Below are 12,814 nucleotides of genomic sequence, written 5' to 3' on the forward strand. Positions count from 1 at the left end.
AATCGATCCCCGAATCGACGCTCTTACTCCACCAGCGGAGGTGGGAGTAAGCGCCGTCGACGGGAAGCCGCAGAGGTCGATTTTGCCCCCGTCCCTACAGCGAGGTAAGTCGGCTGCGATACGTCGAATTCAGCTACGCTATTCGCGTAGCTGAATTTGTGTATCTTAAATCGACCCCCCCCGTAGTGTAGATGTAGCCTAAGCTAATTTGGAAAAAGGCACTCTTATTCCAGGATAAGAACTTGTCTACATAAGATCCTTTGGAATAAGGTAGGATGTGAATTTAAAAGAATAACTGTGCATGTGGATGGTCTTATTCTGGAATAAGGATTTGTCTACACAAAAATGTTGCACTGGTTTAACTTATATCTGATTTTAAACCAGATATAAGTTTTAATCTGCCATGTGGATGTTTGATTTAAGAGGGGCTTACTTTTGGTTAATTTAAACTGATTCTTAACCAATTTAAGATCAACTGAAATAAGCCTGGTTTAAATGGAAATAAGAGTGTCCAAACACACGGTTTTCACTGGTTTTATTTTAAACTGATTCAACCATGGAGTTATTCCAGAATAGCGCCATATGTAAACAAACCCTCTAACACTAACCCCATCAACAGATCAGATCGTTATGCTAGTCACTTCAGCTGAACACCCTCCCCCCCACCCCACCCCACCCACACATCCTGAGGCCCTTGGCTAGCTCAGCCTCTCTTACTCTGATTTAATACCCCAGTGATGGGTACCAGGGAACATCTACACATCAAAGCTGAATCACTTTAAGTGTGCCAGCACAGTTACAACAGCACAACCCTATTGGGTGGACACACTTACATCAGTATAAATGTGCGTAGACCAGTATAGTTTATTCTCCTAAGTGATCCTGGTGTAACTGCTTCCACATTAGGGCTTGCACTGGTGTAACTATTTCAGTTAGAAAATAAAAATCACTTCCTGAGTCACAATAATTATACCCATAAAGCTTTCCCGTGTAGAGCAGACATCAGCAGTTAGAAGAGGGAACTTGGAGCCAGAACTCCTGGGTTCTACTCTCAACTCTGCTACAGACTGCCTGGGTGACCCTGAACAAGTCACCTCCCCCGCCCCATGGCTCAGTTTCCCCAGCTGTGAAATTAGGAGGCCCAGGGGGATGTAGCGGCGAATTAACAAATCCTTGCAAACTGCTTGGGGATCCTGGATAAAGAGCAAGAGAAGGGGAAAGCATTCGCTCTGAAACCATAATGCCCTTTCTGTTGGCACCCCTGCGAACGGAGCGGAGCGTGTAGGGCAGTGTGCTTCCACCGCTGGCATGAGGCCTCTGCCCTGCACGTAACTACAAATAATAGCCATGGTGATAATCCTGAGCTCTTCTCCAGCAGATCTCAGAACACTGTACAGAGCAGAGCAGTATCATTATCCCCATTTTACACATAGGGAAACTGAAACGCTGAGCAGGGATCCATCCTGCTCATGGTCACCCCACACACCATTGGCAGAGCCAGGAACACAAACCAGGAGCCAGTCCCTGCTCTAATGACTAGACCCCACAAGCCTCCCACTTCCATCCATCCCACATAAGGCATGCATTTTTAACGGTGAGGGTAAACCATCTTTGGAACAAGTTACCACGGGTCATGGTGGATTCTCCATCACCAACCATGTTTAAATCAAGACGGGATGGGTTTACATAAGAACAGCCACACTGGGTCAGACCAAAGGTCCATCTAGGCCCGTATCCTGTCTTCCGACGGTGGCCAATGCCAGGTTTCTAAGAGACCCGCTCCGGGAATTATCTGGGGCAGTTCTCTGGCCTCTGCTGTACGAGGGGTCAGACTAGATGATCTGGTCCCTGCTGGCCTTGGAATCCACGACTAGAACGCAGGAGCCCCGAGTCCCACTCCCCTTCTCTAGTCACTAAACTAGGCTGCCTCTGGCGACCTACCATCTTCTCTGCTCCCCACAGAGGACTCTCTCTCTGGTAGCCCCTCCCCCACAGCTGGCAGGCCCTGCCCACCATCGTCCCTCCCACTTGCCCCTTGGTTCCCCATCTAGCTGCCCCGTCCCTAACCCCGCCCTACAATGGCTCCCTGGGTGCCAGCCCGCTCCCCGCTAGGACTCTCCCCTATGGCTCCCTATCTGGCAGCCCCGACTGCCCCTATGGCTCCCCATCTGGCAGCCCCTCCCCCCCCAGACTGCCCCAATGGCTCCCCATCTGGCAGCCCCCCCCCACCGGCTTTCCTTTCCATTGGCTCCATATCTGGCAGCCCCCTCCCCCCTCCGCTTCCCCCATTGGCTCCCCATCTGGCAGCCCCTCCCCGCTATGACTCTGCTCTATGGCTCCATATCTGGCAGCCCCTCCCCCCCGGCTCCCACCAATAGCTCCTTATCTGGCAGCTCCCCCCCCGCCGCTACCTTTGAAGTACTCGTTGGCCTGGCTCTTGAGGGCCTCCGCCCGCTCCAGCGCCCCCGCCTCCCCCTCCCGGGGGGGCCGCCCGAGGCCGCCGTTCTGCTCCGCCCGCTCTCCCTCCGCCATCGCCGGGCCGTAAAGCGACCCTGGCAACCGCGCGCACCCAACCGCCCCGCCGAGCGCTGCCGCAAACAGCAACGCGAGGGGGGGGGGGGGTGTCGCAAACGCGCGCACGCGCGCTGAGGCGCCGGGACCCTCTGACGGCGAGGGGGCGGGGCTCGGAGCTCGGCCATAGAGAGGCGGGGGAGCGAGGGAAGGGCGACTCCGCACCATAGAGTCCAGGGAAGGGGGGCTAGAGTGGCCATGCCCCAAGGCTCCATTGGGCAGCGCCCGGTGGGACGTGATTGGGCATCACCTGGGCCGGGGGAGGGGCATAATTGGGCAGCACCCGGGGGAGGAGGCGTGATTGGGCGGCATCATGGGGGCATACGATTGGATGGCACCAGGGGGGGCATGATTGGGCAGCACCCAGGGGAGGAGGCGTGATTGGGCGGCATCATGGGGGCACATGATTGGATGGCACCGGGGGGGCGTGATTGGGCAGCATCCGGGGGAGGAGGCGTGATTGGGCGGCATCATGGGGGCACATGATTGGATGGCACCAGGGGGGGCATGATTGGGCAGCACCCGGGGGAGGAGGCGTGATTGGGCGGCATCATGGGGGCACATGATTGGATGGCACCAGGGGGGCATAACTGGGCAACACCCAGGGGAGGAGGCGTGATTGGGCGGCATTGGGGGCTTAGGCCAGGACATGGCATGGTTATGACTGGGCGGCACCAAGGGAAAATCTCTGAGCCAACATGGGAGGTGTCCGCTCTCACCGAGTCCCGTCATGGGACGCGTGGCCATGGGCCACAGGACCTCAGCAGGTGCAGAGAGATCCAGCGTGCGGCCCCATCCCAAAGCACCTGGCTTTGATGAGTGCCATGGGCTCTGAGCTGATGCAGAGTGGGGCTTGGGGCTGTCGTCCCCTGAATGAGCCTCCCAACCTGAGAGCTCTGCTGAGGACGTGTGGCCGTGCTGAATACTGCAAGCCCCCATCTGATGCACGGGATGATTCCCCCACAGCATCTATTGTGGAGTAATAATAATATCATCCCCAGCTCTTATCTAGTGCTTTTCACGGGTACATCTCAAAGCACTTTGCAGAGGAGGTCAGTATCATCATCCCTATTTTACAGATGGGGAAACTGAGGCACAGAGCGAGGAAGTGACTCGCCCAGGATCACCCATCCGTGGAGCCAGGGACAGAATCCAAGTGCCCTGAGTCTCAGTCCAGTGCTCAACGCGCTAGGCCACGCTGCCAAATATCACTGGAGCTGTCCCTGGGGCTCTGAACGCAGACGTTAGGCTATTTCCATGATCATCTAGACCAGGGGTAGGCAACCTATGGCACACGTGCCAAAGGCGGCACGCGAGCTGATTTTCAGTGGCACTGACACTGCCCGGGTCCTGGCTACCGGTCGGGGGGCTCTGCATTTTCATTTAATTTTAAATGAAGCTTCTTAAACATTTTAAAAACTTGTTTACTTTATATACAACAATAGTTTAGTTCTATATTATAGATTTATAGAAAGAGACTTTCTAAAAACCTTAAAATGTATGACTGGCACGCGAAACCTTAAATGAGAGTGAATAAATGAAGACTCGGCACACCACTTCTGAAAGGTTGCTGACCCCTGATCTAGACCCACCCAATCGTTAGGTGCTCAGGGTAAACCTGCATCTTGACCCACCTCCCCAGGAAGTTCTCCAAGGGGAGCGTTTTCAACAGCGTAGGTCATTTGGGAACCATCTAGGGAGCTGAGAAGCCAGAACCGGTGGTTAGCCATGGTCATGTTGTGCGAGGGCCCAAGAGAGGGGTGCAGGGCCAGCGGGTCTGGCAGCTGCTCCTCATTAACTTCTCTGTGGCTCATGCATCCTGAAAACCGTGCACAGAGCTAGGGGCCTTTATGCTCGTTTGAAGGTAGAGGTCTGATCTACGCTACAGAGTTAGGTCGACGCAAGGCAGCTTTCGTTGACCTAACTATGGAAGTGTCTACACTAAAATTTTGCTCCCGCCGATGTAACTACCCCGCCACACTGACTTAATAACTCCACCTCCAGGGGCAATGTAATAAAAGGTCGATGCAGTGTCAGTGTTAAGGGCAAGCGACGAGGGGGACGGAGTGGAGAGGAGCAAGCAGAGGGTGGGGTCTTGGGGGGAGAAGCGGAACGGGGGCGGGTCTTTGGGGGAAGGGGCAGTGTGACGGCGGGGCCTTGGAGAGAAAGGGTGGCGGGGCATTGGGGGAATGGGCGGCATGAGGGCGGGGGCTCGGGGAGAAGGAGCAGGGCCTTGGGAGAAGGGGCGGTGCATGGGGCAGGGCCACAGGCGCCAACTTTCCTTGGCGCTGGTGGGTGCCCCTGCCCCTGCCCCTATTGGACCCCTCCCCAAATCACCGCCTCTTGAAAAGAAAAGAAAAGAAAAGAAAAGAAAAATATGGAGATATCCTATCTCCTAGAACTGGAAGGGACCTTGAAAGTCATTGAGTCCAGCCCCCTGCCTTCACTAGCAGGACCAAGTACTGATTTTGCCCCAGATCCCTAAGTGGCCCCCTCAAGGATTGAATTCACAACCCTGGGTTTAGCAGGCCAATGCTCAAACCACTGAGCTATCCCTCCCAGCGCTTGCTGCGAGAAACAGCTGTTTCGCGGCGCAAGCGCTGGGAGGGAGGGGAGAGAAGCAGAACGTGGCGGCACGCTCAGGGGAGGAGGTGGAGGTGGAGGTGAGCTGGGGCGGGGCGGGGAGCTGCCGGTGGGTGCAGAGCACCCACCAATTTTTCCCTGTGGGTGCTCCACCCACGGAGCACCCACGGAGTCAACGCCTATGGGCTGGGCCTCGGTTCAGGCACCAGTGGCCCCCCACTTTTAGGAAGCTTCCACCACTCCTAGTACAGCTGTGTCGTGGTAGCCCCTGTGCCAATGGGAGGGGTTCTCCCAATCAGCGTAAGTAATCCACCTCCCCGAGAGGCGGTAGCTAGGTTAGTGCTGTCTGCTCCCGGGGTTCGGTCGGTATAGCTGCATCTCTCGAGTGTGGATTTTTCATCCCCCTGAGGGACATAGCTATCCCAATATACATTTCTAGTGTAGATGGGGCCAGATTCCCAGCAGCACTGCTGTTCAGGGAACAGAAAGCATTTCTGGGGAGAAGCTGGTAAGCACGGTTTCTTTCGTAATGCGAACGTGCCGAATCTGAAAACGATGCGTGTCATGTTGAATGGAAACCGCAAATTGGCTACCGTTTGGAAAATAAACAGCCAGTAAAGGGGAAGTACTCAGTGTGGAATAGGATCTCCAGTTGGAATGCTGCGCTATCAGCAAACACAGGGTGTGGTCTCTGTTGAAGATCATTCTCACGGCTTTCTCTTCCCACGCGCTTGAGTTGTGTTGGTGTTTGTCGGGCATCAGGGCCCGCGGCAGAGCTAGTCCCCAGGTAGCTTCATCAGCGCAGCTGGCCGGCAGCAGGCTGCCTGATTGGCCACGCCACCAGATTGGCCACAAGCAGCCAGCAGGCTGGCTCTTAAGCCAGCAGCCTCTTGGTGGCTTCTTAATGCTCCTGTCCACCCCTGTGCCCACTCCTGTGTGACCGGGTTGCTCCTGCCCCGGCCTTGCATCCAGCCTGGCCTCTGTCCTGCCCCTGCCTTGAACCCCTGGTTGCCGGCTACCCTGCTCGCTCCAGTTCTTGCCCTCCGGTTCGCCCCTTAGATCTAGATCCTGGATAGTGACTCTGACTCTGACCTCAACCCCAGAGAAAGAGAATTCAGCGCTGGGGATGGGCAGGGCCCTGGGGGATTCTGGGTAACTGGGAATGAGGCGCTGGGGACGGGCAGAGCCCTGGGGGATTCTGGGTAACTGGGAATGTGGCGCTGGGGACGGGCAGGGCCCTGGGGGATTCTGGGAAACAGGGAATGGGGCACTGGGGATGGACAGGGCCCTGGGGGATTCTGGGTAACAGGGAATAGGGCCCTGGGGGATTCTGGGTAACAGGGAATGGGGCGCTGGGGATGGACAGGGCCCTGGGGGATTCTGGGAAACAGGGAATGGGGCACTGGGGACGGGCAGGGCCCTGGGGGATTCTGGGTAACGGAATAGGGCGCTGGGGATGGACAGGGCTCTGGGGGATTCTCGGTAACAAGGAATGGGGCACTGGGGACGGGCAGGACCCTGGGGGATTCTGGGTAACAGGGAATGGGGCGCTGGGGATGGGCAGGGCCCTGGGAGATTCTGGGAAACAGGGAATGGGGTGCTGGGGATGGGCAGGGCCCTGGGGATTCTGGGTAACAGGGAATGGGGCACTGGGGCTTGGCAGGGGGGTGGGACCTAGCATGAGTCTGTCTCAGAGCTGTGATTGGAACCCAGGAGTCCGGGTGCTTGCACCACTGCACCGCGCTTTCCTGATGCTGTGCACAGACTCCCCTGCAAGCTAGGCTCTACTCTGCCCTGGGGCCCCCCCATTGTTCCTGGTGTCCTCAACACAACCCCTCCCTACCCACCCCCACCCCCAGCCACGCGAGCACCTCTGCCCTGTGACAGGATGTCAGCGCAGCATCCCACCTGTCCTGGCCCCACAGCGTTCCATCCCGGGCCAGAACCAGGGCCTGGAGAGGGGTGCGTTTGTACGAACCCACTTGGAAAAGCCAGCGCTAGGGGGTGAAAGGAAAGAACTGGTACAGGGAGAGAGATGGGGGGCGGGAGGAGAGGCGTTTTCAGTGGCTGTTGCTGGATTTGAACACCAGGTGCTGCTAAGTGTCCGCCAGCCAGGGCTCAACCCTTCTGTAGGGTCCAGTAGAAGCCACTTCCACCAGAGGGCGTCTGTGCCTGAGGCAGGGCAGAGTGTGAGCATGGGTGTGATGGAGTGTGAGTGTGATCATGGGAGGCGGTTTGTGTGTATGTGCGTGTGAGAAAGTATGCATGTGATTGTGCGTGAAAGAGCGTGGGTGTGATTGTGTGTGACAGCTTGTGTGTCTGTGTGATGGAGTGTGCTCGTGTTTGTGTGTGAGATACAACAAGTGCGTGATCGAGCGTGTGCATGTGCGATTGTGCATGAAAGAGCATGGGTCTGATTGTGTGTGACAGCTTGTGTGTCTGTGTGATGGGGTGTGCTCGTGTATGTGTGTGCGTTACAGCAGGTGCGTGATCGAGCGTGTGCATGTGTGATTGTGCATGAAAGAGCATGGGTCTGATTGTGTGTGACAGCTTGTGTGTCTGTGTGATGGAGTGTGCTCGTGTATGTGTGTGAGATACAACAGGTGCGTGATCGAGCATGTGCATGTGCGATTGTGCATGAAAGAGCATGGGTCTGATTGTGTGTGACAGCTTGTGTGTCTGTGTGATGGAGTGTGCTCGTGTATGTGTGTGCGATACAGCAGGTGCGTGATCGAGCGTGTGCATGTGTGATTGTGCATGAAAGAGCATGGGTCTGATTGTGTGTGACAGTTTGTGTGTCTGTGTGATGGAGTGTGCTCATGTATGTGTGTGAGGTACAACAGGTGCGTGATTGAGCGTGTTTTGTGCGTGATTGAGCACGTGTGGGTGTGATCATGTACGCTGAGAGAGTTGTGTGATAGAGCATGTGTGTGTGAGCGTGTGTGGCAGAGCACATGCCTGTGACCATGGGTACGTGTCTACAACAGACCACGCCAGATGTCCGTAGTGAAGTGGCTAAAGAAAAGACGACTGGCTTGTAGCTTCACTTGCACCCTCCTAGAGCAGCTCTTGGGTGCTGGCTCCCAGCTGGGAGGGGGCCGAGGACGCGGGTTTGACCCCTTCTTTCTGTTATTAGTTTGCAACAGAGGGGCAAAAAAGGCCAAGTTAGCCGGCTTCTACCGCAGCGACAGCTGGGGACCCGGGTCGGGAGGCCCCTGTCGGAGCCATTGCACGTTTAGTAGAGGGGAAACATCCTCCCTTATCCCTGCAGTGAACCTGCCGACCAGAGTGGGGTGGGGAGGGTGTTGGTTTGGGGGCTTTGTGCATTTTAGCGAGGGGAAATTATCAGGCTTGTAAGGGAAAGTCAGTTGCAGTCTTGGAAGTGTGGAGCTTCTACTGCTCCTCCATTGTGTGTGTGTATGTGTCCTTTCTGTGTGTATCTGGGTGTGCGTCTCTAAACATCTGTATAGCTGTGTCCGCGTGTATGTCTGCGTATCCATGAGTGTCTAGATATCTGTGTCTGTGTGTATCTTAGTGTGTAAATCTAGATATTTTTGTAGCTATGTGTGTATCCATCTGTGTGTATCTCTGTGTGTCTAGATATCTGTGAATCAGTGTGTATGTGTCTTGAGTATCCATGTGTGTCTAGATATCTGTCTGTCTGTAGCTCTGTCTAGATATCTGTGTAGCTCTGTGTATTGCTGTGTGTGTATCTCTGTATTTGTGGCTAGATATCTGTGTAGCTCTGTGTATTGCTGTGTTTGTGTATCTCTGTATTTGTGGCTAGATATCTGTGTAGCTCTGTGTATTGCTGTGTTTGTGTATCTCTGTATTTGTGGCTAGATATCTGTGTAGCTCTGTCTGTATCACTGTGTCTGTGTTTCTCTCTGGGTGTGTCACTAGATATCTGTGTAGCTCTGTTTGTGTGTGTGTGTGTACGTATCTAGGGGCTGTGTGTATGTGGGTGTGTGTGTAGCCCTGTGTGTACATTCCAGAGTGATGCTGGAGGCAGAACCGCTCCCATCTCTGCCCGCTGCAGCCAGCGGCTGAGAGCTCCTGTGGGGCGTGGGAAGAGCAGCGAGGGCTGGGCCCAGCCCCAGCGGGGAGAGCAGCAAAGAACTCACCCCTCCCGTCCCTGTCGTCCACCCCCCCACCCCCGCCCCGGGTGCCCTTGGGAGCAGGGTCACTTCCACCTGCCTGCTGCCCTTCCCACCCCACCTGCTTTGGATTGAGCAGCCTATGCGCAGGAGGGGGAGAACAGGGACAGAAGTCAGCCCCATGGCAAAAGGACCGTCCACTAGAGGGCCAGTCTGTCTGTCTGTCTGTCCAGAGACAGGTGGAGGCGGGTAGCTCAGGGATGCCAGCCTTTGGGCTGGCAACTAGGCCAGTGTTATGGAAAAGCCCAAGGAATGCTTTGTAGCTGAACCAGCAGGGGGCGCTCTCCCCTTGCACTCTGGGCTGGCTCCAATGCCCCCGTGCAGCACTAGGGGGCACTGTACTGCAAGGAGTGGGGTGGGGGGATCGGTAGGGGGGCGCTCTCTTGCTGTCAGTGCTGACCCCAATGCAGCACTAGGGGGCACTGTGCTGCAACGAGCGGGGCTGGGGTTCAGTAGGGGGCGCTCTCCCCTCACTCGCCCAATGCAGTGCTGGGGGTGATTAAACAGGGGGTGCCCGTCACTCTGTTTAGCACCTGGACTCTGCCCCATCCCCGGGGCTAACACCGCTTTACCCCATAGGGACACGCTGAGCAGGTGCCAGGACCGGGACCCCCCTGTGCAGTGCGCTGATGCCTCTGGTGGCCGAGAAGTTGATGGGATGGCTCCAGCTGGCTCTTGCAGCTCTGGCAGGCCAGGGCCCTGATCTCGGTCACTGTGTCTGGGCAGCGCCCGGCCCGAGGGGGTCCTGATCTCGGTCACCGTGTGCCCGAGGGGGCCGCGATGTCCCATTCCTCACCATGCCACGCTCTGAGGGGCGCTGGAGCCTGCCCTGCCGGGAAGGCAGAGCCCTAGCTGGGGGGGGGGGAGGGGCTGAGCTTGGCTGGCCCTTCACCATACCTCCCCCCAGTGCCCCCTATTAGCACCGTGTCCCTCGCCCCTGGGGTAAGACTGCACCTGTGCAGCTCCAGCCACCTGCTCATCTCTGGCCAGCTGGGCCACGGAGCCCATGGGATACCAGGGGGCTCTATGTTAAGGGGGCAGGGCTGCAGCCCCACCCTCTGGCCCTTTGGGAGAAGGAGGGGGTTGGCCCCTGCCGGCACCCCTTTGGCAGGCACCGGCAGCCAGTTCCGGGTTCCCCCCGTGCCCCCTGGGTACGTGCCCGCAGTGCAGTGCACCAGCTGCTCATCGGGGGCATTGACCCAGAGACCGCACAGCTGACTCCCACCCCGCACGTGCCCCCTCCCCCCACCCTGCTCATCTTCCCCCCCACCTCTGAGGGGCTTTGTCCAGACTAGGGCTTCTGTCAGACTGTTGGTGAGTTAGAGCAGGGGGCTGGGAGCCAGGAGCCAGGACTCCTGGGTTCTCTCCCCCACTCTGGGAGGGGAGTGGGGTCTAGTGGTTAGAGCGGGGGCGGGGGGTGGCTGGAGGCCAGGACTCCTGGGTTCTATCCCCAGCTCTGGGACTGGGATTGAGTGGTTAGAGCAGTGGATGCTGGGAGCCAGGACGCCTGGGTTCTCTTCCTAGCTCTGGGAGGGGAGTGGTGTCTCATGGTTAGAGCTAGAGAAATGAGCTACCTCCAAGTGCCAAGTTCTCACTGGACTGATTTTGTAAGAAAGCCAACCCAGAACACCGAAGTATCTGGCAGCCTCAGTCTGTAGGCTCCTAGAGCTCCCCTTTCCTGGTGGGGTTGGCACAGAGGGGTTCTCCTCACCCCCAGGCCAGAGCCCCCCTCCCCCCCGGCCGGCTTGGCCCCTGCAGCCAATGACAAGGCGAGCCGAGGTTTGTTACCAGACGTGTTTATGTCTCACAACAGTGATAGGTCCAGAGGGCGCCGGAGGAGTCCGGCCCCAAAAGAAACCGGACGCACACGGGGAGAGGAGACGATAGAAAAAATACCCACACCCCAATGCCTGGCGCCCGCCAACCCCCATGGGGCTGCCCCCCTCACCTCCTTCATCAGAAATCCCTCCTCTGGGCGACCCGATCCTGATCGTCCAGCACCCCACTGGAGTCACTCCTGATTAACACCCATAGACTTCAGTGTCCCAAGGTGTCAGCAAGATCCGAATCAGACCTGACCCCAGCTCCAGGGTGTCAGACCCTGGGATTCCTGGCTCAGAGGGGGGAGGCAAAGGTTGGGGTGGAGCTGCGAGGAGCCAAGATACACAAGGTCAAGAGCTCCCCCCCCCCCAAAGAAATTGCTCAGCTCTAAGGCAAAACAATGTGGGGGGGCTCCAAGTTCTACTGGGGTATCCCCCTGCTCCACCATCTCCCACAGATTTCCCCCCCCCCCATATTACAGGAGGGAAAGAGGGGATCCAAGTCACAGTATTTCTAATCCCCCCCAATTAAAAATGGGGTGCTCCTAAAAGAGGGTTGCCCCAGTGTGGAGTAGCTGCCATGGGGTAAGGTAAACACCCCAGGGATATGGGGGGGCTAACTTGGATCCCCATTGCCATGTACCAGGCAGGTTGCTAATGGGGGAGCTATCAGAGGGTTCACACCCCATCAGAAGAGAGGTGGGTGGGACGGGGGCATCAGACACCCCCCCCCAACGGCGGGGCTGGCTGGGGGGGGCGCCAGGCTTGGGGGAGGGCGTGTGCGCGTAACAACCCGACAACAAGGAAAACGCTAACCCTACAATAATAACGAACGACAAGAAGAAAAAAAGAGCACCACCGTCTCGGAAAATGAAATCAACGAAACAAAACCAAAAACGCCGGCGCCGGGAGGGCGGGGCAGGGCCGCGGCCGGAGAAAGGGGCGCACGGCCCTGCCCCCACCCCCAGCCCTGGGCGCGTCCTTCTCCAGGCTCGGAGAAGGCCGTCGGTCTGTGCGTGTGGCCATGTGCGGCTCTGAACAGCTGCCTGGGTGGGCGGAGCCCATCTACAGATTGTGCGCGTGTGTGGGTGGGTGTGTTGCGTTCGCAACGCAATTAACAGTCGGCGTTGAAACATGGCGCCCCACGCGAGGCTCGGCTCAGCCCCCCTCTTTCCCCTTCCTCACCCCACTTCCCGCTAGGGTTGCCAACTGTCTGGGATTGGCCTGGGGTCTCCAGGAATTCAAGATGAATCTTTAATTAAAGATTATGTCAAGTGATCAAACCTCCAGGAACACGTCCGATCAAAATTGGCAACCCTACTTCCCGGCAACTGGCATCGGGAAAGATAACGGTGGGGGGGCAGCCCTGCAGGGAAATACGGTAGGAAGGGGGAGGTAGAGGAGGTGTGGCCATGATTGCTTAAAGGGAACATCTCGGGGGAAAGAAAAACAAAACCCACTGCCATTAAGGAAAAAAAACGGAGCTTGAATCACGCCTTGTGCAACCATCAACCCCGGTGCCCAGCGAGGAGTGTAGGCTCTGCACTAACACAAGCGATGGCACAAGGAACCAGGGTGGAAGCGTTGTCCCCTGTCCCACCGCTGCCACCATTCCTGTAAATCCAATTTAATACCAAACAAGAAGCAAGTCCCCACATCTTGGTTTGGTAAAGGGGGAAAAAA

General features: G+C 57.0%; 1 protein-coding gene across 1 annotated transcript in view; it reads right to left on the bottom strand.

Annotated features, from left to right (window-relative positions):
* LOC117888690 (serine/threonine-protein phosphatase 5) overlaps positions 1 to 2,567 on the bottom strand; it is a 43,859-nt gene extending 41,292 nt beyond the window's left edge. Inside the window, exon 1 of the mRNA XM_034792312.1 lies at positions 2,412 to 2,567. Within this exon, the coding sequence (XP_034648203.1) occupies positions 2,412 to 2,532 (121 nt within the window). The 5' untranslated portion in view covers positions 2,533 to 2,567. The remainder of the gene's footprint in view (positions 1 to 2,411) is intronic.
* Positions 2,568 to 12,814: the final 10,247 nt, after the last annotated feature.

This window comes from Trachemys scripta, chromosome 16 (assembly GCF_013100865.1).
Source record: "Trachemys scripta elegans isolate TJP31775 chromosome 16, CAS_Tse_1.0, whole genome shotgun sequence".
In the NCBI taxonomy this organism is placed as follows: domain Eukaryota; kingdom Metazoa; phylum Chordata; order Testudines; family Emydidae; genus Trachemys; species Trachemys scripta.